General features: G+C 46.8%; 1 protein-coding gene across 7 annotated transcripts in view; it reads right to left on the bottom strand.

Annotated features, from left to right (window-relative positions):
• Positions 1-2,421: 2,421 nt before the first annotated feature.
• LOC138293019 (dimethylaniline monooxygenase [N-oxide-forming] 2-like) overlaps positions 2,422-25,555 on the bottom strand; it is a 284,486-nt gene continuing 261,352 nt past the window's right edge. For all 7 annotated transcript variants that reach the window (XM_069231988.1, XM_069231987.1, XM_069231990.1 and 4 more), the window contains exon 9: positions 2,422-3,603. In XM_069231988.1, coding sequence (XP_069088089.1) covers positions 3,261-3,603 — 343 coding nt within the window. In that variant the 3' untranslated portion in view covers positions 2,422-3,260. The remainder of the gene's footprint in view (positions 3,604-25,555) is intronic.

The raw sequence follows: 25,555 nt of genomic DNA, 5'->3' as shown, positions 1-25,555 counted from the left end.
CGTTCAACACTATACAAGCTCTGCACATTCTTCACGATATCCCGTATGATTGGCCCCGATGATCGCGCAGCGGCGATCTTTCTAGATGCCAGTAAGGCATTTGATTCACTTTCGTGGCTATATATGTTTGACCTGCTAGCTAGAGTGGGGCAGAGCCCTAAGTTCATCCAATTGATCTGCCTGCTGTACTCGAAACCAACCGCTAGACTGCGAATAAATGGGATAATGTTGGATCCCTTCCCGATTGCCGGGGGCACTCACCAGGGGTGCCCACTCTCGGTGGCGATGGAACCACTTGCGGCGCCCCTTGCGACAACATCATAATCATAGGGGACTGACCTTCAGACAGTGTCCAATACTGGTTTCTATGTATGCGGACGATGTTGCACTTTATGTCTGCGAACTGCAGCTACACCTCGATTTACTGATGGATGAAATAGTCCGATTCGGCCGGCTCTCTGGGATCACCATTAATTGGTCAAAATCAGTGGTGTTGCCTTTGTCTGGTGTTACGACGCAGTGCAGCTCCAGATACACCCTTAGCTGGGTGGACAGGCCGGTGCGGTATTTAGGTATCTGGTTGAGCCGAAAGGCGGAAGAGTTATGGTCGGCCAATTACGGCACGGCCATTTCGTGGCTGAAAGATAAGATGGTGGCTTGGCGCTCACTGCTTCTCTCGCTGACTAGCCGCATTGCGATAGCAAAGATGGTGATTCTACCCAAGTTCTTGTATCTCTTTGTAAATCTACCTCTTGTCCTTACCACTAGCTTTCTGAAAAGACTCAAATCCTCACTGGTGACTCTTGCATGGGTGGGCGACCAACCTAGAATTTCATGGGAAACACTGACTCTTCCGTTCGAACAAGGTGGCCTGGCGGCCACGGATCTTGAACTTTATTACAACTGCGCACAGGCTCATTTTGCGCACTTCTGGCTGCACCCCATATGATATTTGCCACACCTGGCGCCTGAGCGTGACTTGGTGCGGCCCGATCAGCTATCTGGGGTGATTGGCGGAATGCACAGGCCTCGGCGGCGTGAAGTGGATACTGTGTCTTGCTCGGAGCAGGCCTGGTCGATGCTATTGAAACGCACAGGAGTGCGCGACCCATTCACGCCTTCGATGCCGGTGAGAGATGCTGTGGGTCTTTCTTCATCGGGGGACGGCCAGCTACATGAGTTCCTCTGCGAGTCAAATATGGATTCACCAGGGTCTTGCTTTCCGGAGGGGACGTTCATCTCCTTGGAGGCCGCACTTGGTGCCTTACATGACACTGCGATGTACCGATTATTTTTTTTCCAGAGTCAGGGTCATGCTACAAGCATGATACCCCCGCCGTCCAGCGATGCCCCTGGTGTGTCGAGCGTTAGAAATAGTATATCCAGCACCGTCCCCATGCAGACTCATCATGAAACTATATGTTTGTATGCAAACTAAAGAGACTCCTGTGGAGTCTAAAGCTAAGACTCACTGGGAGGCGGATTTGGGTGAGGACATCCCGGATGAGGTGTGGCGATACTGCTGTGCGCAGATGCGGGACCTCTCCCCCAATTATAGATTGCGCCTCATCCATTTCAACTTCTTACACCACTTGTACTAAACGCCAAGCAGACTAAAGAGAATGGGCCTCACGGCAGATGCTAGGTGCCTGCGGTGTTCCGCCCCTGAGACGGACTTCCTGCATCTGGTGTGGAGTTGCGGGGCGCTGCAGAACTACTGGACAGAGGTGCTTAAGGTGCTCGAGGAGATGACTGAGCTTGTGCTGCCGCGCAGTCCCAGAGTCTCCCTCTTGGGATATGTCGAGGAGACTGCCTCTATATGTAGGAAGCTAGTGGGTCTGCTGCTGCTGCTGGCTAAGCGTAGGATCACGCTGTGCTGGGGGAGGAAACAAACTCCCCGGTGTAATGAATGGCTGAAGGATGTAGCGTATTGCCAAGAACAACTAATGACCTACTGGAAGCTGATGCCTGAGGGCTCCCACCCGCGAGATATTTGGGACCCCCTGAGATCCTTTCTCGAGACCCGAATATAAGGCGGCAAGCAGCTGATTTTTGCATCCCCTGGATTGCTGGATTGTGGAGCTGTGGTCGCCCCCCCTTTGGGGGGGGAGCGACATTGCACCCCATCAGTAAGTAACATGATTGCTACTCTGACCTCTCCGCCTCTTTTTTTCCCCCTACCCCTCTCTTCCCCCCTTCCCCTCCCCTGTCCCTAATGTCCAATTGTGCTCTGTATGGACGATACTTAATGGATTAAGCAACTTTTTCTATTGCTTGTTTTCTAGCTCGATTGCCTGTCTGTTATTACTACTAGGCTTACAAATTGACTATGTTTACTGCATTGTTTATGATGTGCAGAGCTATACTCTGTTTAGTTGTGTTTGTTGATAAATGCAATAAAATAAATACATTAAAAAAAACTAGCATGGAATTATATTTATTGGAGAGGCAACAAGGCAAAATGATTTTTCCACGTCAACTAAGAAGAAAAAATAATGAAAGAAAACAAATTGTTTTCCCGAATTAATGACTCTTTGGATTTGTGATCAGAACTTAAACATCCCTAGTGTGTTTTTATTCCATTAAAGTGTGAGTGCTTGTTTCCCCCTTCCTGTCCCCTTTTCCTCTTTTCTGTTTTCCATCTGCCCATTGTTTTCTGTTTTTTAATTAAATATTGTGCTCACTCTCCCTTTTTTGTCTTCACTCAGTTCTATTTGCTTTACTGAGAAGTCCCTTCTGAATTACTTTTTTGCTATTGAAGTAGCTATGTTCCCAAAAACACACTGTAAACTTACAGGAGCTTTCATTGTTTTTTTCATGTCCAAAGGTATTAACCTGAGGATTTAAGTGTGAACTGGAAGAGATGCAGCCATGAATGCACTGTGCAACAGCAAATAGGGTGCTTTTCAGCCTGAAAAAGACAAGTTTAAAATTCAAATAATTGCTCTTCAACCGTAAATGTAGTAAGGATGGATAAGTCTACCAAGTTTAGAAGGGAGAGGATTGCCATCTGAGAACCTCCAGCAAATGATGAATTGCTGTAAAGGAGGACTGTTACAAGAAATGTTATAAGGTTACCTGAAAACAAAATGGCAGACCCTTCTGCAGGTACTATGGACAGTGCGAGTCATATGGGCTTTTCTTCAACAAGAGCTAAACAGAGCTGGAGGCAAGTGCCACCACATATCAGGGTGTTAAACAGATAGGCCAAAGCACAAAGACATGGTGTAAGTGTCTTTAAACTAAGAGGCATAATCTGTTTAAAAAAAGACAAACATAATCAATGTGGCAAAGAGACCAAGAAGGAACAGCACCACAAGCATTGGAGAATGATCTTGTTGGATCTTTGCATCCCGGTTTCTCGTGGCTAACACAATCCTGTCCCACTGGGTTAGAATGGCGTGTCGAGCTCCAGGCCACTTCCCTGGTCCCACCAAACGATACTGGAATGGTGTACAGGAGCCAAAGAAGAGCTCCAGAGCTAATAGTGGGTCAGTCAAGAAGAGAAATGGGATGTTGGGCTTGGCACCAATCTCTGTGGCAAGCTCGTCGAAATATTCAATCTGATCCAGCTGAAGACTGTTCTGCCGTCTTGTGCCAAACCTTGGAGACAAAAAACAATGTTATGATTAAATGAAACTGCTGGTAAATGGGAGGGTTGTTGGGCATAGAGAAAAGAGGACTTGAAAATTTGAGAAGGCCACTCAGGAATAAAACATCATGTTATATGCCATCATTGAGTTGTCTTTTATATGGCTATGAAAACAGATGCTACTCTTAACCAACTCCACTGCACTGATTTGCTTGACTGCCAAAGGATGCTCTGTCAACATGTAGCACACAACTACTGTTCCCACTCAGGAACTTAAATCATTAAAGTGATTTAGTGAATTTGCATAAATACATGTAATTTGGAGGCTTTAAATGTGATTTCATGGACCACGATTCAACCAACAGTAACAGACGTGACATTATTTACTCAATGGCGGCCAAGGCCATTTATACTGGGCTCCTAGACCATTAGGGGTGACAGAGCGCTTAACAACTGTAGGGTAAGTGTTCATGCAGGAAAAGTCATTAAAACAACATAGCATGCTGTGAACACAACGGAGCACAAAAAGAAATAAACAACAGTAGTCAGTACGTGTGTGTGATGTACCACAGTAAATACAAAGATAAATACAAATGACATTAGAACATAAAGACAAATTGTAGACAAATGTCATCTGTAAAGATCTTTCACAGGTAATGGAATTAATAAAAGCAAATACACACAAAAACAATATTTGGTACTACAATATCCTAGTTAGAAAATCGTAAATATGAGGAAACCAGTTTTGAAGGAGGGCTAAAAACAATTATTTTTCTAAATCTTCTGAAGACATTCTCTTTTTGGTGTTTTTCATCCTCCATATACCTCAGGGTTGTGATGGCCTAAAGTAGTTTCTATACTTTACTTTAGGGATACTGAACAACAAGCACGGGTAGCTGCAGCTACCCTTGCCTGTCCATAGTTGGTGTCCATAGACTCAGACGAAACCATGATTTAGACACTGATTACAAACTGGCAGTTACATTTTGATCCCTGCACACACAGAGGTTTGCACAGGGGTTAGATTTCTGAGTTATGCTAAACTTATTGGACCCTGCTGTTTTCACCTGAAATGCTGCTCTGGAAGAATGTAACAAAGAATTCAGTACATTATATACAAATTCAAACTGTAAGGCCTTCATTTCAAGTGAACAACTTGGAATAGAAGGTATTTAGGGGCATATTTATACTCCGTTTGCTCCGAATTTGCGTCGTTTTTTTCAACGCAAATTCGACGCAAAACTAACTCCATATTTATACTTTGCCATTAGCCGCGTCTAGCGCCAAAGTCCATGGAATTAGAGTCATTTTTTTGCGTGAACACCTTCCTTGCGTTAATGATATGCAAGGTAGGCGTTCCCGTCTTAAAAAATGACTGCGATGCTATTGCGTCGTATTTATATTCCCGGGCAAAAATGACGCCCGGGAGTGGGCGGGTCTAAAAAACCCGCATTTGCGCCGGATTTTAGCGCCTGGGTCAGGGCAGGCGTTAAGGGACCTGTGGGCTCAGAATGAGCCCAGAGGTGCCCTCCCCTGCCCCCAGGGACACCCCCTGCCACCCTTGCCCACCCCAGGAGGACACCCAAGGCTGGAGGGACCCACCCCAGGGACATTAAGGTAAGTTCAGGTAAGTTTTTTTTTTTATTTTTTTTGTGGCATAGGGGGGCCTGATTGGTGCCCCCCTACATGCCACTATGCCCAATGACCATGCCCAGGGGACAGAAGTCCCCTGGGCATGGCCATTGGGCAAGGGGGCATGACTCCTGTCTTTGCTAAGACAGGAGTCATTTCAATGGGGGATGGGCGTCGTAAAAAAATGGCGCAAATCGGGTTAAGACGATTTTTTTGCCTCAGCCTGACTTGCCCCATTTGTGGATGCCCAAACGCCATTTTTCCCTACGCCGGCGCTGCCTGGTGTACGTGGTTTTTTTTCACGCACACCAGGCAGCACCGGTCGGGTAACGCCGGCTAACGCCATTCAATAAATACGGCGCCCGCATGGCGCTTCAGAATGGCGTTAGCCGGCGCTAATTTTTTTGGCGCAAAACTGCGTTAGCGCAGTTTTGCGTCAAAAAGTATAAATATGGGCCTTAGTACATCCAATAAATACCCCACGCTGGGGTAATGGACAAAATGCCAGCCCTCATCGGATTCATCAGCCTTAGAGTCAGAAACTGATGTTTGATGGTTGGTTGATTGTTTGAGGTATTGGATCAATTAAGAGAGCAAGATAATTGAGTTTGAAAGAATGAGGCGTGCCCTGCACAAGAGAAGTGTGGTTTGACAGGAGCGGGTCGTTTTCGGAGACTAGGTTGGATTTTTACAATGCGTTTTTAATGCAGGAGTTTAAGTTTAAAAGAAAAAGGTTATGGTCGGGGTGGCTTGAGGAGTGGTATGAAGGCAAAAGTTGAATGGTGGAGGACAGGATGTATATCATAGACTAGGGAGCCCAAAGATGTTGTTTAGATTCCTCAGATAAAATGAGTGAAGAATGTTATTTACTGGGATTCCTAGGTAATTACTCTTCAATACAAACCAGAAGCATGTACAAGTCAAATACTGGCAAAGTTAACCGGTCTTGCTTGCCTTTATATGCAAGTGAGACCAACTGGCATTTACAATGCTTGCTTAAAGTAGCCTACAATATTTGTGAAGGTTGATGTTGTATCTTCCACATTTCTAGTGCAGTTTTTCTAATGACCACTAAAATGCAACAAACTATTATTGTTTGAACGTGACTATGTTTCTTTCAAACGAATGACAAATATACTGACAACGAAACCAAAAAGCTCCAATGTTTAGGTCAAACACAGAAAGGGAGAAACACAACAAATAAAAGCAAGGTATCTAAGACTGACACAAAATTCAAGCAATCTTGAGAAAAGAGTGGCTTTCCGAAGTATTGTCTACAGTGCTGTCTGACAGCTGGAGCTGTCTGTAGATGAGTGTCGCCTCCCTCCACACTGCTGTGCAGAAAGCGTAAAAAATAAAATGGTAATAAAATTATTTTTCATTTTGATGCTTTCTGCCAGCAAATGGAGCTGAGAGGGCAAGGTGGGGCCAATATGTCACTGCTGCAAATTATTGGCAGCAGTGAGAAGTGGCCACTTATGTTTGAAGTGCGCATATTGTTCTGGCTGGCTACCTTGCTACAGCCAAACCGACATGCACAATTCAAACCCCTGCAACACGGCTGTCTTGGGACAGCTGGGTTAGAGAGCAGACACAGACCTACAGTGCCTTTTGGCGCATGGAGCCGGCCTGCTCCAGCCTATCAAGATGTTTTACTCATTGTGTTTAACAGCATGTAAACAGCGTCTTGATTGGATGAGGGAGTTGGCTGTGGGCTTTGCGCTCAGAGAATGTGCTGCAGAACAACAGGGACATATTGCAGCACTTCGAATGAGGTAAGTGATTTTATTTTATATAGTTATACTAGTGTTTATGTTATTGTGTATGTTATATGTAGTTTTTTGTTTATGTGTTTTATGCTTCTCCAATGTAATTTGCCACCAACCGCCACTGAGCGTGACCGCAAAAACTACAACTTGAATTGGTGTATGAGTTGTTAAACACTGCTAATATGTTAGGCCTCATAATTACCCAACCATTCTCAATGAATGATTTTAAGAACTGCTCAGTAAATCTTGAAACAGTTATACTGTCCAAACAACATTACCAATCATATTCAGATTCTATTACACTCTGACAAACTGTATATGTTCAAGCTGTGAGATCACAATACCAGAAAACCCAGGTCAGAAAACCAAATCCCAGACAACTTAGGTGTTTGACAGCTGAAAAGTACAATGGAACTACTTAATTTATCTATGATTGTGGCTAAAGGATGCATGCATTGCATGGCTTCGGATACAAGCTTGTGCTCCAAGCCACGGTATATGCTACTCTGAATTACTGCTCCTCCGGAATTATCTCCAAGAAGCAAATTTATGGTGCCAGGAAGAAGTGAAAGACTACAAAAGAGCCATTTTGGCCGATTATGAAGAGTTTGTGCCACAGTCAAAAGGTTTTCATGGTTTAGTTTAGCTGTATATTATTATGATATATATATATTGTTAATTAATTTAAGTACTTATTTTTTTCATTTTAAATGCTTTTATGGACTTATAATATACAGCTAAACTAAACCATGAAAACCATTTGAAATGAAAAAAATAAGTACTTAGATTAATTAACAAAGTATATACATTTTTAATACAGACTTTGCAATACTGACATGTAAAACACTGTATGTGTATGATTTCAAACTACACTTCTTGTCTTCAAACCACATCTACAGCTACACACCTTCACTCTGCCTCAAAACTCTGCATTCTCCTGCCAAACCAAAACCACAAAGCCATACTGCCTGCCTCCAAGCCTTACCTCCTACTTCGAACATACACATATTGCTGCCCAACCTATACTTCAAAAGCATACTCCTGCCTTCAATCCAAACAGACATGGTACTGGGCTGTTGTAGGAAAATGGCTCCCTGTTGCAGTTATCCCCCACATTCTGCCTGATATTGATGCTGACTTGACTGAGAAGTGTGGTGGGACCCTGCTAAACAGGCCCCAGCACCAGTGTTCTTTCACTTAAAATGTACCATTGTTTCCACAATTGGCACACCAGTGGTACCAAGGGCCCTGTGACCAGAGAAGGTCTCTAAGGGCTGCAGCATGTGTTGTGCCAACCATAGGGACCCCTCTCCTAACACATGCACACTGCCATTGCAGATTGTGTGTGTTGGTGGGGAGAAAAAGGCAAAGTTGACATGACATCCACCTCAGGGTGCCATGCATACAAAATACTGCCTGTGGCATAGGTAGGTCACCCCTCTAGCAGGCCTTACAGCCCTAAGGCAGGGTGCACTATCCAACAGGTGAGGGCATAGCTGCATGAGCAATATTCCCCTACAGTGTCTAAGTCTATTCTTAGGCATTGTAAGTACAGTGTGGCCATATTAAGTATATGGTCTGGGAGTTTGTCAAAAACGAACTCAACAGTTCCATAATGGCTACACTGAATACTGGGAAGTTTTATATCAAACTTCTCAGAATAATAAACCCACACTGATGCCAGTGTTGGATTTATTAAAAAATGCACACAGAGGGCATCTTAGAGATGTGCCCTGTATTGTATCCAATCCTTCAGTGCAGGACTGACTGGTCTGGACCAGCCTGCTTGCTGCTGGTAGATGAATTTCTGACCCCATGGGGTGAGAGCCCTCTGAGGCCAGAAACAAAGCCTGCTCTGGCTGGAGGTGCTTCACACCTCCCCCCTGCAGGAACTGTAACACCTAGCAGTGAGCCTCAAAGGCTCCGGCTTCGTGTTGCAATGCCCTAGGACACTCCAGCTAGTGGAGATGCCCGCCCCCTGGGCACAGCCCCCTCTTTTGGCGGCAAGTCCAGGGGAGATAATGAGAAAAACAAGGAGGAGTCACCCACCAGTCAGGACAGCCCCTAAGGTGTCCTGAGCTGAGGTGACCCCTGCCTTTAAAAATCCTCCATCTTGATTGAGGATTCCCCCAACAGGAATAGGGATGTGCCCCGCTCCCCTCAGGGAGGAGGCACAACAAGGGTGTAGCCAGCCTCCAGGAGAGTAGTGATTGGCTACTGCCCCCTAGACCTAAACACACCACTAAATTTAGTATTTAGGGGTGCCCCAGAACCCAGGAAATTAGATACCTGTAACCTGAACTACAAAGAAGGACTGCTGACCTACAAGCCTGCAGAGATGACGGACGACAACAACTGCTTTGGCCCCAGCCCTACCAGCCTGTCTCCTGAGTCGAAAACCTGCAACCAGCAACGCATCCAACAGGGACCAGCGACCTCTGAAGCCTCAGAGGACTGCCCTGACCCCCAGGACCAAGAAACTCCTGTGAGTAGCGGCTCTGCTCAACAACCTGCAACAAACTTGCAACTTTTCTACAATCTTCAAAGACCTCACTCTTCCCGCCGGAAGCGTGAGACTTCACACTCTGCACCCGACGCCCCCGGCTCGAGATCAAGAGAACAAACACCACAGGGAGGACTACCCGGCAACTGCGACCCCGTGAGTAGCCCGAGACGACCCCCCTGGAGCCCCACAGCGACACCTGCAGAGAGAATCCAGAGGCTCCCCCTGACCTCGACTGCCTGTAACAAGGGACCCCACACCTGGACGTAGCACTGCACCCGCAGCCCCCAGGACCAGAAGGAACCGATCCTCAGTGCAGGAGTGACCCCCAGGCGACCCTCTGCCTAGCCCAGGTGGTGGCTGGCCCGAGAAGCCCCCTCTGTGCCTGCCTGCACCGCTAGAGTGAACCCGGGTCCCTCCATTGAAACCTATTCAAAACCCGACGCCTAATTTGCACACTGCACCCGGCTGCCTCTGTGCTGCTGAGGGTGTGTTGTGTGGGCCTACTTGTGTCCCCCCCAGTGCTCTACATAACCCACTGGTCTGCCCCCCGAGGACGCAGGTACTTACCTGCTGGCAGACTGGAACCGGAGCACCCCTGTTCTCCATAGGCGCCTATGTGTTTTGGGCACCTCTTTGACCTCTGCACCTGACCGGCCCTGAGCTGCTGGAGCGGTAACTTTGGGGTTGCCCTGAACCCCCAACGGTGGGCTGCCTATGCCCAGGAACTGAGACTTGTAAGTGTCTTACTTACCTCCCAATCTAACCATTACTTACCTCCCCCAGGAACTGTTGATTTTTGCACGGTCTAATTTTAAAATAGCTTATTGCCATTTTAACAAAAACTGTATATATTATTGTTCTAATTCAAAGTTCCTAACTTACCTGTGTGGAGTACCTTGCATTTTATGTATTTACTTCAGATCTAGAACTTGTGGTTCTTAAAATAAATTAAGAAAATATATTTTTCTATATAAAAACTATTGTCCTGGAGTTAAGTCTTTGGGTGTGTGTTCCTCATTTCTTGCCTGTGTGTGTACAACAAACGCTTAACACTATCCTCCGATAAGCCTGCTCCTCGACCACACTACCACAAAATAGAGCATTAGAATTATCTAATTTTGCCACTATCTTACCTCTAAGGGGAACCCTTGGACTCTGTGCACACTATCTCTTACTTTGAAATAGTACATACAGAGCCAACTTCCTACATTGGTGGATCAGCGGTGGGGTCTAAGACTTTGCATTTGCTGGACTACTCAGCCAATACCTGATCACACAACTAAATTCCAAAAATGTCATTAGAAACTGATTTTGGAAATTTGAGCTAATTTTCTAAATTTGTAAAAGTCCTGCTACGGCCTTGTGTAAGTCCCTGTTAGCATTTCTTTTAGAGTTTAAAAAGTTTGTAAAAGCTTGGATTTATGTTCTAGAAGCAGTTTTTAGATTCTTAAAAAGTTATCCCAACTTTTAGAGATATAATGTGTAGCACAGATGAGATGGTGGTGGAACTCAACCTCACCCCTTACCTGCATCTAGGGATGTCAGAGCTAAGGACTCTCTGTAAGCTAAAACATATAAAAACTGGGTCCAACCCTACCAAAGTTAAGCTCCAGGAGCTTTTGGCAGAGTTTGCAAAGGACCACCCCTCTGAGCATAACCCTACAGAGGTAGAAATTAGTGAACAGGATGATGATTCCCTCCCTCTTGTCCTAATTAGGGAGACCAGGGTCCCTCAAACACTGACTCCACAAGTGTTAGTCAGAGATACTGGTTCTTCCACAGGGGAGACCAGTAACTCTTGAAGCATTGAGGGCAGCCTCAATGAAGATGACCTGCTGTTAGCCAGGATGGCCAAAAGACTGGCTTTGGAGAGACAGCTCCTAGCCATAGAGAGGGGAAAGACAAGAGATAGGTTTAGCTCCCATCAGTGGTGGCAGCAACATAAATAGGGTCAGAGAGAACACTGACATGCTAGGAATCCCCAAAGGGATTGTAACAAAATATGAAGATGGTGATGATATCACCAAGTGGTTAACAGCTTTTGAGAGGGCTTGTGCAGCCAGAAAAGTAAACAGATCTCACTGGGGAGCTCTCCTTTAGGAAATGTTCACTGGAAAGTGTAGGGATAGACTCCTCACACTCTCTGGTAAAGATGCAGGATCCTATGACCTAATGAAGGCTACCCTGATTGAGGGCTTTGGATTCTCACCTGAGGAGTACAGGATTAGGTTCACGGGGGGGCTCAGAAAACCTTAAGCCAGACCTGGGTTGATTTTGTAGACTACTCAGTGAAAACACTGGATGGTTGTGTAACTGAAAATGAAGTGCATGACTACGTTGGGCTTTATAATTTGTTTATAAAAGAACACATTTTAATTAACTGCTTCCATCAAAAGTTGCATCAGTATCTGGTAGACCTGGGTCCAATTTCTCCCCAAGAATTGGGAAAGAAGGCAGACCACTGGGTCAAGACTAGGGTAACCAAAACGTCCACTCAGGGTGACCAAAAGAAAGGGGTTACAAAACCTCCCCAGGAGAAAGTGGGTGACACTAGAAATAAAGAAAACGAGTCCTCTGTAGCCCCCCAAAAACCGGACCAGGTGGGTGGGCCCCAAGACACAACCCAAAACAAAGGTGGGTACCAGGGTAAGAACTGGGATGCCACTAAGGCACGGTGCCAAACCTGTAGACAGACAGGGCACCACACCAAGGACATTTCTTGTCTCAAAAACAAACCCCCTAGCAAAATCCCAGGGGTGACCAGGGTAGCCATTGGGGATGACTCCTCAGATGAGGAGGTCTTCATAGCCTTCAACTGGAAAAAGGGCCCAACAGGTGAGTTGGAGATTCCAGAGGGAAGTAGACACTTCCACCACCTGCTGGAGAATGGAATCCCAGCCACTCCCCTGAGAGACACTGGTGCCAGTCACAATATTGTGCATGACAGGCTGATGTTCTCAAACCAGTACATCCCAGGTGAGACTGCCAGAGTAAGAGTTAGCCCAGACAGGGTCACTGATAGGCCTGTGGCTTTTGTGGCCATAGAAATGGGTGGGACTTTTAGCTGGAGAAGGGTGGTAGTCAGTACAAACCTCCCCCTTGATTGTCTCCTTGGAAGTGACTACCCAGAGGTTAGTCAGAGCCCAAGGGAGGAACTGGTCCAGTGCCAGTCCTCTCCCAAGGATTCTGGAGGTGCTGCCCTGCAGTTACTGCAAGTAGGCCTCAGAAGAAAAAGAAAAGAAAACAGTGTACGAAAGGTGGACAACCTGTAGCCAAGGTTCCAGCAAGCCAAGGAGATTCTGCTCCAGTAGGGGAGAATTCCAAAAGTGGCACTGGTAAAGTCCAACCTGACCCAAAAGAAGTCCTGGCTAGTCAGGCAACTGTTAAACCTGAGTGCGTGGCTCCTCATTTAACAGAAGAAAGAGTGGAAGAAGGGTGTTTACTACAAGATGTAGTAACCCCCCACTCTAACATAGCAGACAGGCACCCTGAACCCAAAGAAGCCTGTAACTTAGTCCCTTCCCTTGTAGGTGAAGAGCTAAATGTGTGGTTCTGGACACTGACAGCTGTCAGTGGCCTCTGCCGGGTGTTAGTCTTTATGGCTGCACTATCCTTGACATGGTGGTCTGACCCCATGACAAATAGCAAGTTAGGCCTCCTGACCTTGTTGGTCATGGTGGGGTTACTCCAGCTCTGGGTAACCTCTTTGGGTAAACTAGACTTGATCCTGGCTAAAATAAGATTAGCAGAGGTGGATACCTCTAACCCCAAAAAAGAGAGAATGGGTGAAGACATTAAAGACACAGACAAGAGACAATTCAGACTAGGTCCTATCACTGTGGAAGTAGGTCAGTGCCCCATAGGGAATGGCCTGAACAGGAGGATGTAAGGCAGAGTAGGCCCTGCAACAAGCCAGCCTATTTTCCCTACTCTTCCTCGCCTGACAGACTAGGAAGACTCTCCCAGCTTTGGCTGAGTCTCCTGCCTGTGGGCTGGGGGGGGAGCTTGTGTAGGAAAATGGCTCCCTGTTGCAGTTACCACCCCACCCCCCACTTTTTGCCTGATATTGATGCGGACTTGACTGAGAAGTGCACTGGGACCCTGCTAACCAGGCCCCAGCACCAGTGTTCTTTCGCTTAAAATGTACCATTGTTTCCACAATTAGCGCACCCCTGGCACACAGATAGGTCCCTTGTAAAAGGTACCAGTGGTACCAAGGGCCCTCTAACCAGGGAAGGTCTCCAAAGGCTGCAGCATGTGTTGTGCCACCCTTAGGGACCCCTCACCTAACACATGCACACTGCCAACACATGCACACTGCCATTGCAGAATGTGTGTGTTGGTGGGGAGAAAAAGGCAAAGTCGACATGGCATCCCCCTCAAGGTGCAATGCATACAAAATACTGCCTGTGGCATAGGTAAGTCACCCCTCTAGCAGGCCTTACAGCCCTAAGGCAGGGTGCACTATACCACAGGTGAGAGCATGGCTGCATGAGCACTATGCCCCTACAGTGTCTAAGTCTATTCTTAGACATTGTAAGTACCATGTGGCCATATTAAGTATATGGTCTGGGAGTTTGACAAAAACGAACTCCACAGTTCCATAATGGCTACACTGAATGCTGGGAAGTTTGATATCAAACTTCTCAGAATAATAAACCCACACTGATGCCAGTGTTGGATTTATTAAAAAATGCACACAGAGGGCATCTTAGAGATGCCCCTTGTATTTTATCCAATCCTTCATTGCAGGACTGACTGGTCTGGGCCAGCCTGCTGCTGAGAGACAAGTTTCTGACCCCATGGGGTGAGGGTCTTTGTGCCCTCTGAGGCCAGAAACCAAGCCTGCTCTGGGTAGAGGTGCTTCACACCTCCCCCCTGCAGGAACTGTAACACCTAGCAGTGAGCCTTAAAGGCTCAGGCTTTGTGTTACAATGCCCCAGGGCACTCCAGCTAGTGGAGGTGCCCGCCCCCTGGACACAGCCCCCACTTTTCCCAGCAAGTCCAGGGGAGATAATGAGAGAAAAAAGGAGGAGTCACCCACCAGTCAGGACAGCCCCTAAGGTGTCCTGAGATAAGGTGACCCCTGCCTTTAGAAGTCCTCCATCTTGATTGAGGATTCCCCCAATAGGAATAGGGATGTGCCCCCCTCCCCTCAGGGAGGAGGCACAACAAGGGTGTAGCCAGCCTCAGGACAGTAGCCATTGGCTACTGCCCCCAGACCTAAACACACTGCTAAATTTAGTATTAGGGGGTGCCCCAGAACCCAGGAAATCAGAATCCTGCAACCTGAACTACAAAGAAGGACTACTGACCTACAAGCCTGCAGAGACGACGGATGACGACAACTGCGTTGGCCCCAGCCCTACCGGCCTGTCTCCTGAGTCTAAAACCTGCAACCAGCGACGAATCCAACAGGGACCAGCGACCTCTGAAGCCTCAGAGGACTGCCCTGACCCCCAGGACCAAGAAACTCCCGTGAGCAGCTGCTCTGGTCAACAACCTGCAACAAACTTGCAACTTTTCTACAATCTTCAAAGACCTCACTTTTCCCGCCGGAAGCGTGAGACTTCACACTCTGCACCCGACGCCCCGTCTCGAGATCCAGAGAACAAACACCACAGGGAGGACTCCCCAGCGACAGCGACCCCGTGAGTAGCCCGAGATGACCCCCCTGCACACCCACAGCAACGCCTGCAGAGAGAATCCAGAGGCTCCCCCTGACCGCGACTGCCTGTAACAAGGGACCCGATGCCTGGACCAAGCACTGCACCCGCATCCCCCAGGACCAGAAGGAACTGATCCTCAGTGCAGGAGTGACCCCCAGGCGACCCTCTGCCTAGCCCAGGTGGTGGCTGGCCCGAGAAGCCCCCACTGTGCCTGCCTGCACCGCTAGAGGGACCCCTGGGTCTTCCATTGAAACCTATTCAAAACCCGACGCCTGCTTTGCACACTGTACCCAGCCGCCCCTGTGCCGCTGAGGGTTTGTTTTGTGTGCCTACTTGTGTCCCCCCAGCGCTCTACAAAACCCCACTGGTCTGCCCCCCCGAGGACGCGGGTACTTACCTGCTGGCAGACTGGAACCAGAGCACCCCTGTTCTCCTTAGGCGCCTATGTGTTGTGGGCACCTCTTTGACCTCTGCACCTGACCGCCCCTGAGCTGCTGGTGTGGTAACTTTGGGGTTGCCCTGAACCCCCAATGGTGGGCTGCCTATGCCCAGGAACTGAGACTTGTAAGTGTCTTACTTACCTCCCAATCTAACCATTACTTACCTCCCCCAGGAACTGTTGATTTTTGCACTGTCTACTTTTAAAATAGCTTATTGCCATTTTAACAAAAACTGTATATATTATTGCTCTAATTCAAAGTTCCCAACTTACCTGTGTGGAGTATCTTGCATTTTATGTATTTACTTCAAATCTAGAACTTGTGGTTCTTAAAATAAATTAAGAAAATATATTTTTCTATACAAAAACTATTGGCCTGGAGTGTGTGTTCCTCATTTATTGCCTGTGTGTGTACAACAAATGCTTAACACTACCCTCTGATAAGCCTACTGCTCGACCACACTACCACAAAATAGAGCATTAGAATTATCTAATTTCGCCACTATCTTACCTCTAAGGGTAACCCTTGGACTCTGTGCACACTATCTCTTACTTTGAGATAGTATATACAGAGCCAACTTCCTACAGCTGTTCACTTGTACCATCAGTGTGTCTCTGGCATGGGTGAGTCGACTGAAGGCACTCAGATACTTAACAAGCAGATGAGGATCTCTATATAGAATGGGCGGTTCTCTATCAGGGGTGCAGAAAGTAGAGCCTCCTCTGCTTAAAGGGCCACTAGCCAAACACTGAATGAGGCCCAAATTATTTCTTACTTGGGGAGCGACTACCTCACTGTAGAGTTTTATCACCGGTATGTGGATACAGTGCAAGACAAGCTCCTGGAGATCTTCCATGAGCCTTCCAAAGAGGAAGGCTTCCAGACACCACGTGTGAAGAGATGATTGTGATGGTGTAGAAGCCAGGCAATGATTCCACAGTGGCTTCCTGCTATAGACCCCTCTCCCTGTTAAATGTAGATGTTTAAATCCTCAGTGGCACATTAAAAGCGCAATTGCTGCCCCACCTCCCAACCTTGGTACATGGAGATCAGAGTGGATTTTTCCCCAGGAGGAACACACTCCACAATTTGCAGTGACTATCACTCATATAATATGTGTCAAGACTGCAGGACATGGTGTATGCCCTGACATTTCTTGACATCAAGCAAACATTCGACTTAGTGGATTGGGACTACCTATGGCAAGTGTTTGAGAAAGTGGAGCTGGGTCCCGGGTTTATGCAATGGGTTAAATTACTTTACAGATAGATTTTGTTTACATAGGGGCACTGTTTGCTCTGGTGGTGGAACCGGTGCCAGAAAGGCTGTGTGGTATGCCCCTAGGGGATTGAGGTCGGGGATTCCACACATGACCTTCTAAGCTGATGATGCCCTGGTCTACTTGAGGCAACTGAGTATTTGGTACCCATACTCCTAAATGCATAGGTTTGGGGAGCCGTCAGGACTACTTGTCAACTGGGATAAATCTACCTTGTTCCTACTGGGGAGGCTAGTAGGAAGTCTGACTGAAATGCTCCCAGATGTTGGACATCAGACAGTGTGAGATACTTGGAGATCAGAATTGCTCACAAGGAGCAGATGTTCCTAGACCTCAATACAGGCAGAGTAAGGCGCACATAGAGAGACCTGGTAAGATATCAGTGCGTTCAGGAAATCAGAATGGGAGAGATTCCCACATGCGATTTGAGGCTTGGCTATTGTCTGACACTATCCTAGGCTGAGCATGCATACTAGGCACTTGCTGAGGGGAACTAGTACACACATGGGATGCCACGAAGGCGTTTGGGAATGTGACGGCATGGGAACAGGGCAGTTCGGGTGCAACACCAGCAGGAGCAGTGGAGGGAGGGAGGGAGGCTGTTGTGGGGCTGTTAATGATTGCCTGGTTTGACATGGCATTCTGGAGAAACATCGCTACAATGGCTATATGCCTATATATCTTGTACCCTGTAAACCTTCAATAAAGACAATTTACACAAAAAAACTACTTTTTGCATTTCCCATTTAATTTAAAATATATGTTTTTTCGCTTAACATTTTTCACTGCAAGCTTCTCATATAACATTTCCTCATGCTTTCCCACTTTTAACCTGGATTCCTTGGTGATAATATATCTAAGCCTCAGACAGCACCACTTTGCTTTAAACACATGTTTAAGTGTGGGACTGGAGATGGGTTTGTGGGTTCACATAAAAGATTTTTTTTAGCATAAATTAAGGTGACTGGTGTGCTGGAATGGGATATGGGAAGGAGCACCCAGAAACATCTTTAAAAACTGGATAAACTGAGTTAATATTGATTCTATTTAGATATCATTCACAGCAAAATAAGGGTACACTCTCTTCACACAACCGGGAAGCAGTTATTATAGATAAAAGTCTTTGAAAATCAAAATGCCAGCACTGAGATTCCTTACAAATCACTAGGACAAAGGTACAGTAAATGGGTGTTCCCTCTACCATGCAGTTTCCAAAGAAATGATTTCATGGTTTGCAATGGCCCTGATTGTTGCAAAGCATTGAAGATGACCAACTGCACTTGTTAAGACGAAATCATTTGCACAGTTGTGGCTATAGGGTGGAGCACATGGCAGTTCCAGGACCCCGGAAGTCCTCTTTGCAATGTGCCACTTTTTGGCATTGAAATGCGTGTATCTGAAGAAATGGATTTGCCGTTGACAATTAACAAATAAATAGACGTGGGCTCTACTGTCCCTTGCAGGTCTCCACTGATTAGTTTGTAGTTGCATTCAAGGATTTGTAGAAGAAATACTGTCTTATGAATATCGAAGAAATACTGTCTTATGAATATTGGGAATGCAGGATGTGTGTGAATCCTTAGAATCAGAATCCTTTGAACTGTGCCAGATATATCAATTGAACACAGCCCAAGAACTGGTCCGATGATGTGAAAAGATGGCAATGCAGTACCCACCAGTGGTGGCTGGTGACCTTTATAAGTGGTGGGCGTAATCCTTGGCTCGAATTCGAAAGAGCTTTTTCTTGAAGGGTTCTCTACCACTTTCTTGTACTAAGTTTACGGTCGCACTCTGACTTACTAAGTCTCACTTGGTCTCATTAATTGACACAGTCCCACTCATTCTACTCTGGCCCACTTTCCCTCACTCGGTCCCACTCATTCTGTATTACTCAGTCCTACTGTGACTCAGTCTCACACACGGTAACTCTCAGTTACACTTACTGTCATTCTCCCTCACTCGTTCGCATTCATTCTAGCACATACTCGTCCTTAGGTCACTCATTCTCACTCACTCTGACTCATTCCTTCACTGACTCTCTCTTACTTCAATTCACACACAGTCACACAAACATGCTCACAGTGCTGGGATTTCACCAGTTTTGAACCATCTCTTTGATTGCTGGTGCAGGCACCTTCACGCACCTGTGTCAGCAATCAATGTCACTAGCTGTCTCAGTTTTTTGCTTGACCCAAAGCGGGTCTGCATTTTATTTTTATTGTACCAAGAGTGAACAATTATTAACTCCTGATACAGTAAAAATGGACCACTAAACAAGGAGGGTGTAGTGTAGCTGTGGAGTTCACAAAGGAGAGCCACTACTGGACCAGGGACACCTACCCATCAAACCAATATATCCACTCAATCATCCATCTTTTCACTTATCCATCCCCCTTTCATCCATCTATTCAATCAGCCATCCTTTCGCTCATCCATCCATCCTTTCCCTCCATCTATCCATCCTTTCCCTTCATCCATCCATCCATCATCCTGCCTTTGGCTCATCCATCTATCCACCTTTTCACTCAGCCATCCATCCTTACACCCACCCATTCACCCTTCATCCCGTCCATTCATCCATCCATACACCCCTCTATTTACCCTTTCACTCAGCCATCCATCCTTCCACTCACTCATCCATCCATCTATACATCTATTCATCCATCCATCAATTCACCCTTTCACTCATCCATCATCCTTTCATCCAGACACCCACCTACCCTGCCTTTCATTTATCCATCCATCCAGATACCCATCTATCCTGCCTTTGACTCATCTATCCATTGTTTTACTCATCCATCTTTACATACATCCATACACTCATCCATCCTTTTGCTCATCCATACATACTTTCACTCTATCCATCCATCCACTCATTCATCCATTTACCCTTACACTCATCCATCCACCCTTTCACTCATTCTACCATACATCAATTTTTTCTCTCATCATCCATCAACCCACCCTTTCACTCCACCCATCCATCCACCCACCCTCCCTTTCACTCATACACCCTCCCTGCCTTTCACTCTTCCATTCTTTTGTCCATCCTTTCATTCATTCATCCATGCAACTATTCATCCACCATTTCATCCTTCCTTTTACTCACTCACCCTCCCAAGTTAGTTATGAGCATTTGTCTGCAGAGCTGCAGACAAAAGAAGAGGCCCATCAAGCACCACTTCCCACCGTTGCTGCTAAAGGGGGGGATTGACAATGCTCCTTAACGAGAAGCTTAACCGCACACTTACCTATTAGTCCAATTGTGCATGTTGTCTGCAGCTTGTTCCTTCCCTTTCTTAGGCCTCTACAGAGTCGAGATAAGGCGCACTCTGTCATGGTCATCTCCATAACATGTTTTTCCAAAGTGAAACCAAATACAGTACTAAACAAGTGTTACTGTCAGGAGAGCAGCCCTTACACCCCTCCTAAAGCATGCCCCTCTGTGATGACCAACAAATGTTACCACCCACTAGCTTCTTGTCCTCATCGACCTGTCCCACCCCAGCCATTGAAGTGAATGGAGCTTTGTAACTCTTTTCAGGGCACTGTTTATGCGCCCCAAAAGTAACTGGATCCATTGCATTATAATTCAGCACTCCCTCTCGGATGATGTCACTGCTGTAGCTTGTGCTTGCAGATTGAAGAAATCATCACTGGGTTGACACTTGCGCAGCAGGACATCTGAAAAGCTCACTAGAGTTCACCCAGGAGAGTCAGCACACTGTCTCAGAGCAGTGATTTCTTTTCAGTTGCTCTGCGTTTGTTTCCCTGTTTTTGCTTCTCCCTGAAGGGTGGCAGGGCAACGCCCCTTTTGCCCATGAACACCCCTCCTACCGCCTGGGTAATGATTCAACTAAACCCAAAGCATTCCATTTATTTGCAACAACTGCTTTCGGACTGCAACATGAGCTGACAGATAGAATGTTAGGTACCTCACTCTGGGACTTTACTTTAAGTCTGTTTATGAGCGGGTTTAACACAGAAAATATTCCTGCACACTTATACCTATGAATGTGTGCAGAAGCGGACATTTCAATGGCCCTCAAATAACTCAGTGTTCGGGCAGATCTCTATTTTATTTGACGCAATTTGATATTGGCGGCTCAGAATTCATCCAACGAAATACATAGCACCCAATTACGAGCTTGTGCCCAATCATGGGAAATGACATGAAGACTCCGATGCTTACCACACCAAAATCTGCATGTCCTGCTAATTAACGTGCATTTTCCCAGTGAGGAGTTCCAGCAGGTTTGACTTGCCAAAATGTATTTGAAGATAACTGCGGAAGTGCAATGTTAGCTGCCAAACTCCTAATTCCGCTCTGTGCAGTACAGTAGGTACCACCCATATTGGAATTATCTGGTCCACTCACAATGAGGGCCTAAGTGTCAATTTAATCAGGGATCTGGGAAAGAGACTGATATGTCTTCAGTACGTTCCTTGCAAGTACGCTGCAAGCATATAGTAGAAATAGACTTTTGGTTAAAATTGTATTCATGCATTGGGAAGCTCCTACTAAAATGCAAAATATTTAACATGTTATTTACCCATGCCTGTACCATGATTTGAAATACACCAGATAAAGCAGAAAAAATCTTGAAGTTCAAAAAAGTTCAAAGCGTTGTTTCATCATTGGTGAACTGATTTAGCTCCTGTGGCATTTAACCCTTTGCGAGCTAAGAGGAACTCCTAGAGAATGAGGTTTGTGCTTTACAGACTTCCTAAAGAATGAGGACATTCCGTCAAGCAGCTGGCAATAAAAAAGTGGGGGGGGGGCAAAATATAGATTTCTTGTGTTCATTTCTAAAAGAAACTTTGTTCTTCGATGCAGAAAAAAACAGCTTAGCAGAATTACACTCAATTTGGCAGAAAGTTAGCACTTCACTCGGAAAGTATGCTTTGTGAGATTTGGTACATGTTAGAAATGGAGTCTTTGGTTGGCAGTCAGGTTACCCCCTGTCCAAGCAAGGACCCTCATTCTAGTCAGGGTAAAAGAGAATCACCCTGAGGTAACCACCGCTCACCCTCTTGGTAGCTTGGCACCAGCAGTCGGCTTAACTTCAGAGTGCTAGGTGTAAAGTATTTGTACCAACACACACAGTAACTTAATGAAAACACTACAAAATGACATAACACAGGTTTAGAAAAATAGAAAATATTTATCTACACAAAACAAGACCAAAACGACAAAAATCCACAATACACAAGTCAAGTTATCAATTAAAAAGCAAAAAGAGTCTTCATGTAGTTTTAAACACAACGCTAACGCTGTTCGCGTGAAAATGTACCTGGGTGCATCAAACATAACCCCGCACAGGTGAGTGTGCATCAAAAAGGGCTTGCGATGCATCGATATCACTCACGAGTGAGATCTAGTGTTGTTTTTCCTTCAGTCGAGTCGGCGTGCGTCGTTTCCTCTCTCCGCAGGACAGCGATGCGTCGATTCAAACCACACTCTCGGGTCCGGCCAGGCCTTGTGTCGTTCTTGCACGCCCAGCGATGTTTGCATCAGAAATCCTGCTGCACAATGATCTGAAAACCACGCAGTGCCGGTTGTGATCTCACCGGTCTCCGTCAGCAATGCTGCGCGTAGTTTCTCCAGCCGTGGGTGTCGATCTTCCGGTTGGGTTGCAGGCGAGCGGCGATTTTCAGCCTCGAAGCCAGCAGCGCGTCGATTTTTCAGCTGCAGATGAGAGTTGTGTCGATCTTTTCCCCACACGGCGGTTGGTGTGTGGATTACTCACCCCTTTCAGGGTCCCAGGAACTGGATGGGCACCACTTGGCAGAGTAGGTGTCTCTCCAGAGACTCCAGGTGCTGGCAGAGAGAAGTCTTTGCTGTCCCTGAAACTTCAAACAACATGAGGCATGCTCTAAATCAAGCCCTTGGAGAGTTCTTCACAAGAAGGAAGGCAGCACAAAGTCCAGTCTTTGTCCTCTAGCACAGGCAGAAGCAGCAATTGCAGGAGGGCTCCACAAAGCACAGGCAGGGCATCTCTTCTTCCTCAGCTCTTCAGCTCTTCTCCAGGCAGAGGTTCCTCTTGGTTTCCAGAAGTGTTCTAAAGTCTGTGGTTTTGGGTGCCCCTCTTATACCCATTTTGCCCTTTGAAGTAGGCTTACTTCAAAGCAAAGTCTCTCTTTTTTGTGAAATTCTGCCTTGCCCAGGCCAGGCCCCAAACACACACCAGGGGGTTGGAGACCGCATTGTGTGAGGGCAGGCACAGCCCTTTCAGGTGCGAGTGACCACTCCTCCCCTCCCTCCTAGCACAGATGGCTCATTAGGAAATGCAGACTACACCCCAGCCCCCTTTTGTGGCACTATCTAGTGAGAGGTGCAACCAGCCCAACTGTCAAACTGACCCAGACAGGGAATCCACAAACAGGCAGAGTCACAGAAATGGTTTAAGCAAGAAAATGCTCACTTTCTAAAAGTGGCATTTTCAAACACACACTCTTAAAATCAACTTCACTAAAAGATGTATTTTTAAATTTTGAGCTCAGCGACCCCAAACTCCACATGTCCATCCGCTCCCAAAGGGGAATCTACAGGTTGCCCCCATATTAACCTATGAGAGGGGCAGGCCTTGCAACAGTAAAAAACAAATGTAGTAGTATTTCACTGTCAGGAAAAAGGAAGGTTTAAGCCTGGCAAGTGGGCACACTTGCCATGTTGAATTTACAGTTAAAAACTTGACACACAGACACTGCAGTGGCAGGTCTGAGACATGATTACAGAGCTACTTATGTGGGTGGCACAACCAGTGCTGCAGGCTCGCTAGTAGCATTTGATTTACAGGCCCTGGGCACCTCTAGTGCTCTTTACTAAGGACTTACTAGTAAATCAAATATGCCAATCATGGATAAACCAATTACATACACATTTTGTATAGGAGGACTTGAACTTCAGCACTGGTTAGCAGTGGTAAAGTGTCCAGAGTAACAAACACAGCAACAACCTAGGAAACAGAGGCAAAAAGTTAAGGGAGACCACGCCAAGGATGAAAAGTCTAACAGGTGTCCCCCAAGCTGAAAGTGGGGCGCAACTACCCAACCTCATGGGAGTTCTCATCACTAAGGCAGAAGAATCTGGACAGACCATCAGCGTTGGCGTGTTCTGTACCAGGGCAGTGTTTCACCGTAATGTCCATCCCCTGTAGGGAAGTGGACGACCTCAACAGTTTTGGATTCTCACCCCTCATCTGCATTAACCATCTGAGGGGCCTGTGGTCAGTCTGAACCCGGAATTGAGTCTCAAACAAGTAGGGTCTTGGCCTTAGCTTCTTCAGCGTCCAGACCACAGCAAACGATTCACGTCCTATGGCACTCCACCTACGTTCCCTGGGAAGTAACCTCCTGCTAATGAAGGCTACGGGTTGATCTAGGCCCTCTTCATTAAGCTGTGAGAGTACTGCTCCAATACCATGCTCTGATGCATCTGTTTGCACAACAAACTCCTTGGAGTAGTCAGGTGCCTTCAGCACAGGTGCTGTGCACATGGCAGCCTTCAGGGCATCAAAAGGGGTCTGGCAAGCCTCTGTCCAGATCACCTTCCTGGGTTGCTTCTTAGAAGTCAACTCAGTCAAGGGGATAACAATGGTACCATATCCATTGACAAACCTCCTGTAGTATCCTGTGAGACATTAAGAAGGCTCTCACTTCAGTCTGGGTCTTGGGAGGCTCCAAAGTCGGAATAGTATCAATCTTTGGCTGTAGAGGTGGCACCTGGCCAGTTCCTACCTGGTGTCCGAAGTACACCACTGAACCCTGCCCTATTTGGCACTTGGTCGCCTTAATAGTGAGGCCTGCCTTTTGCAGGGCCTCTAACACTCTCCAGAGGTGTTGCAGGAGTTCCTCCTATGTGGAACTAAATACAGCAATGTCATTCAGGTAGGCAGCACTGAACTCATCCAGCCCAGACAACACCTGGTTGACCAACCTCTGAAAGGTGGCAGGGGCATTCTTAATTCCAAATGGCATCACTTTAAATTTAAAGTGTCCATCTAAGGTAAAAAATGCTGACCTCTCCTTGGCCCCCTCAGTTAAGGCAATCTGCCAGTACCCAGATGTTAAGTCAAACGTACTGAGGTACTTGGCAGCTCCCAACCGTTCAATGAGCTCATCAACTCGGGGGGTGGGATGTGCGTCAGTCTTGCTGACCGCATTCAGTCCCCGGTAATCCACACAGAACCTGAGTTCTGGAGTGGCACCAGGTGCAGCAGCCTTTGGGACCAATACCACTGGGCTTGCCCAAGGACTGCTGGAGTGCTCAATACCCCCCTAGGGTTAACATTTTGGATACTTCATCCTTAATGCAAGCCCTGGCCCTGTCAGTCACCCTGTAAACCTTTTGTTTAATGGGTGGACTATCCCCAATGTCCACATCATGTGTGCACAAGTGTGTGACCCCTGGGATCAGGGAAAACAGTGAGGCGAACTGTCCCAACACGTGTCAACAGTCACCCTGCCGCTGTTCAGTCAGGGAGGGGGAGAGGATCACTCCCTCCACAGACCCATCTTTCTCTCCTGCAGACAGGAGGTCAGGAAGAGGTTCACTTTTCTCCTCCACCCCATCATCTGTCACAAGGAGCATGGACAGTTCGGTCCGCTCAGAGTGCGGCTTGAGGAGGTTGACATGCAGGACCCTTAAAGGGTTCCTTGGGGACTG

The sequence above is a fragment of the Pleurodeles waltl genome, chromosome 4_2 (assembly GCF_031143425.1).
Source record: "Pleurodeles waltl isolate 20211129_DDA chromosome 4_2, aPleWal1.hap1.20221129, whole genome shotgun sequence".
NCBI classification, from domain to species: domain Eukaryota; kingdom Metazoa; phylum Chordata; class Amphibia; order Caudata; family Salamandridae; genus Pleurodeles; species Pleurodeles waltl.
The sequence above is the reverse complement of the archived record's forward strand: the minus strand, read 5'-3'. Positions and strand labels throughout refer to the sequence as shown.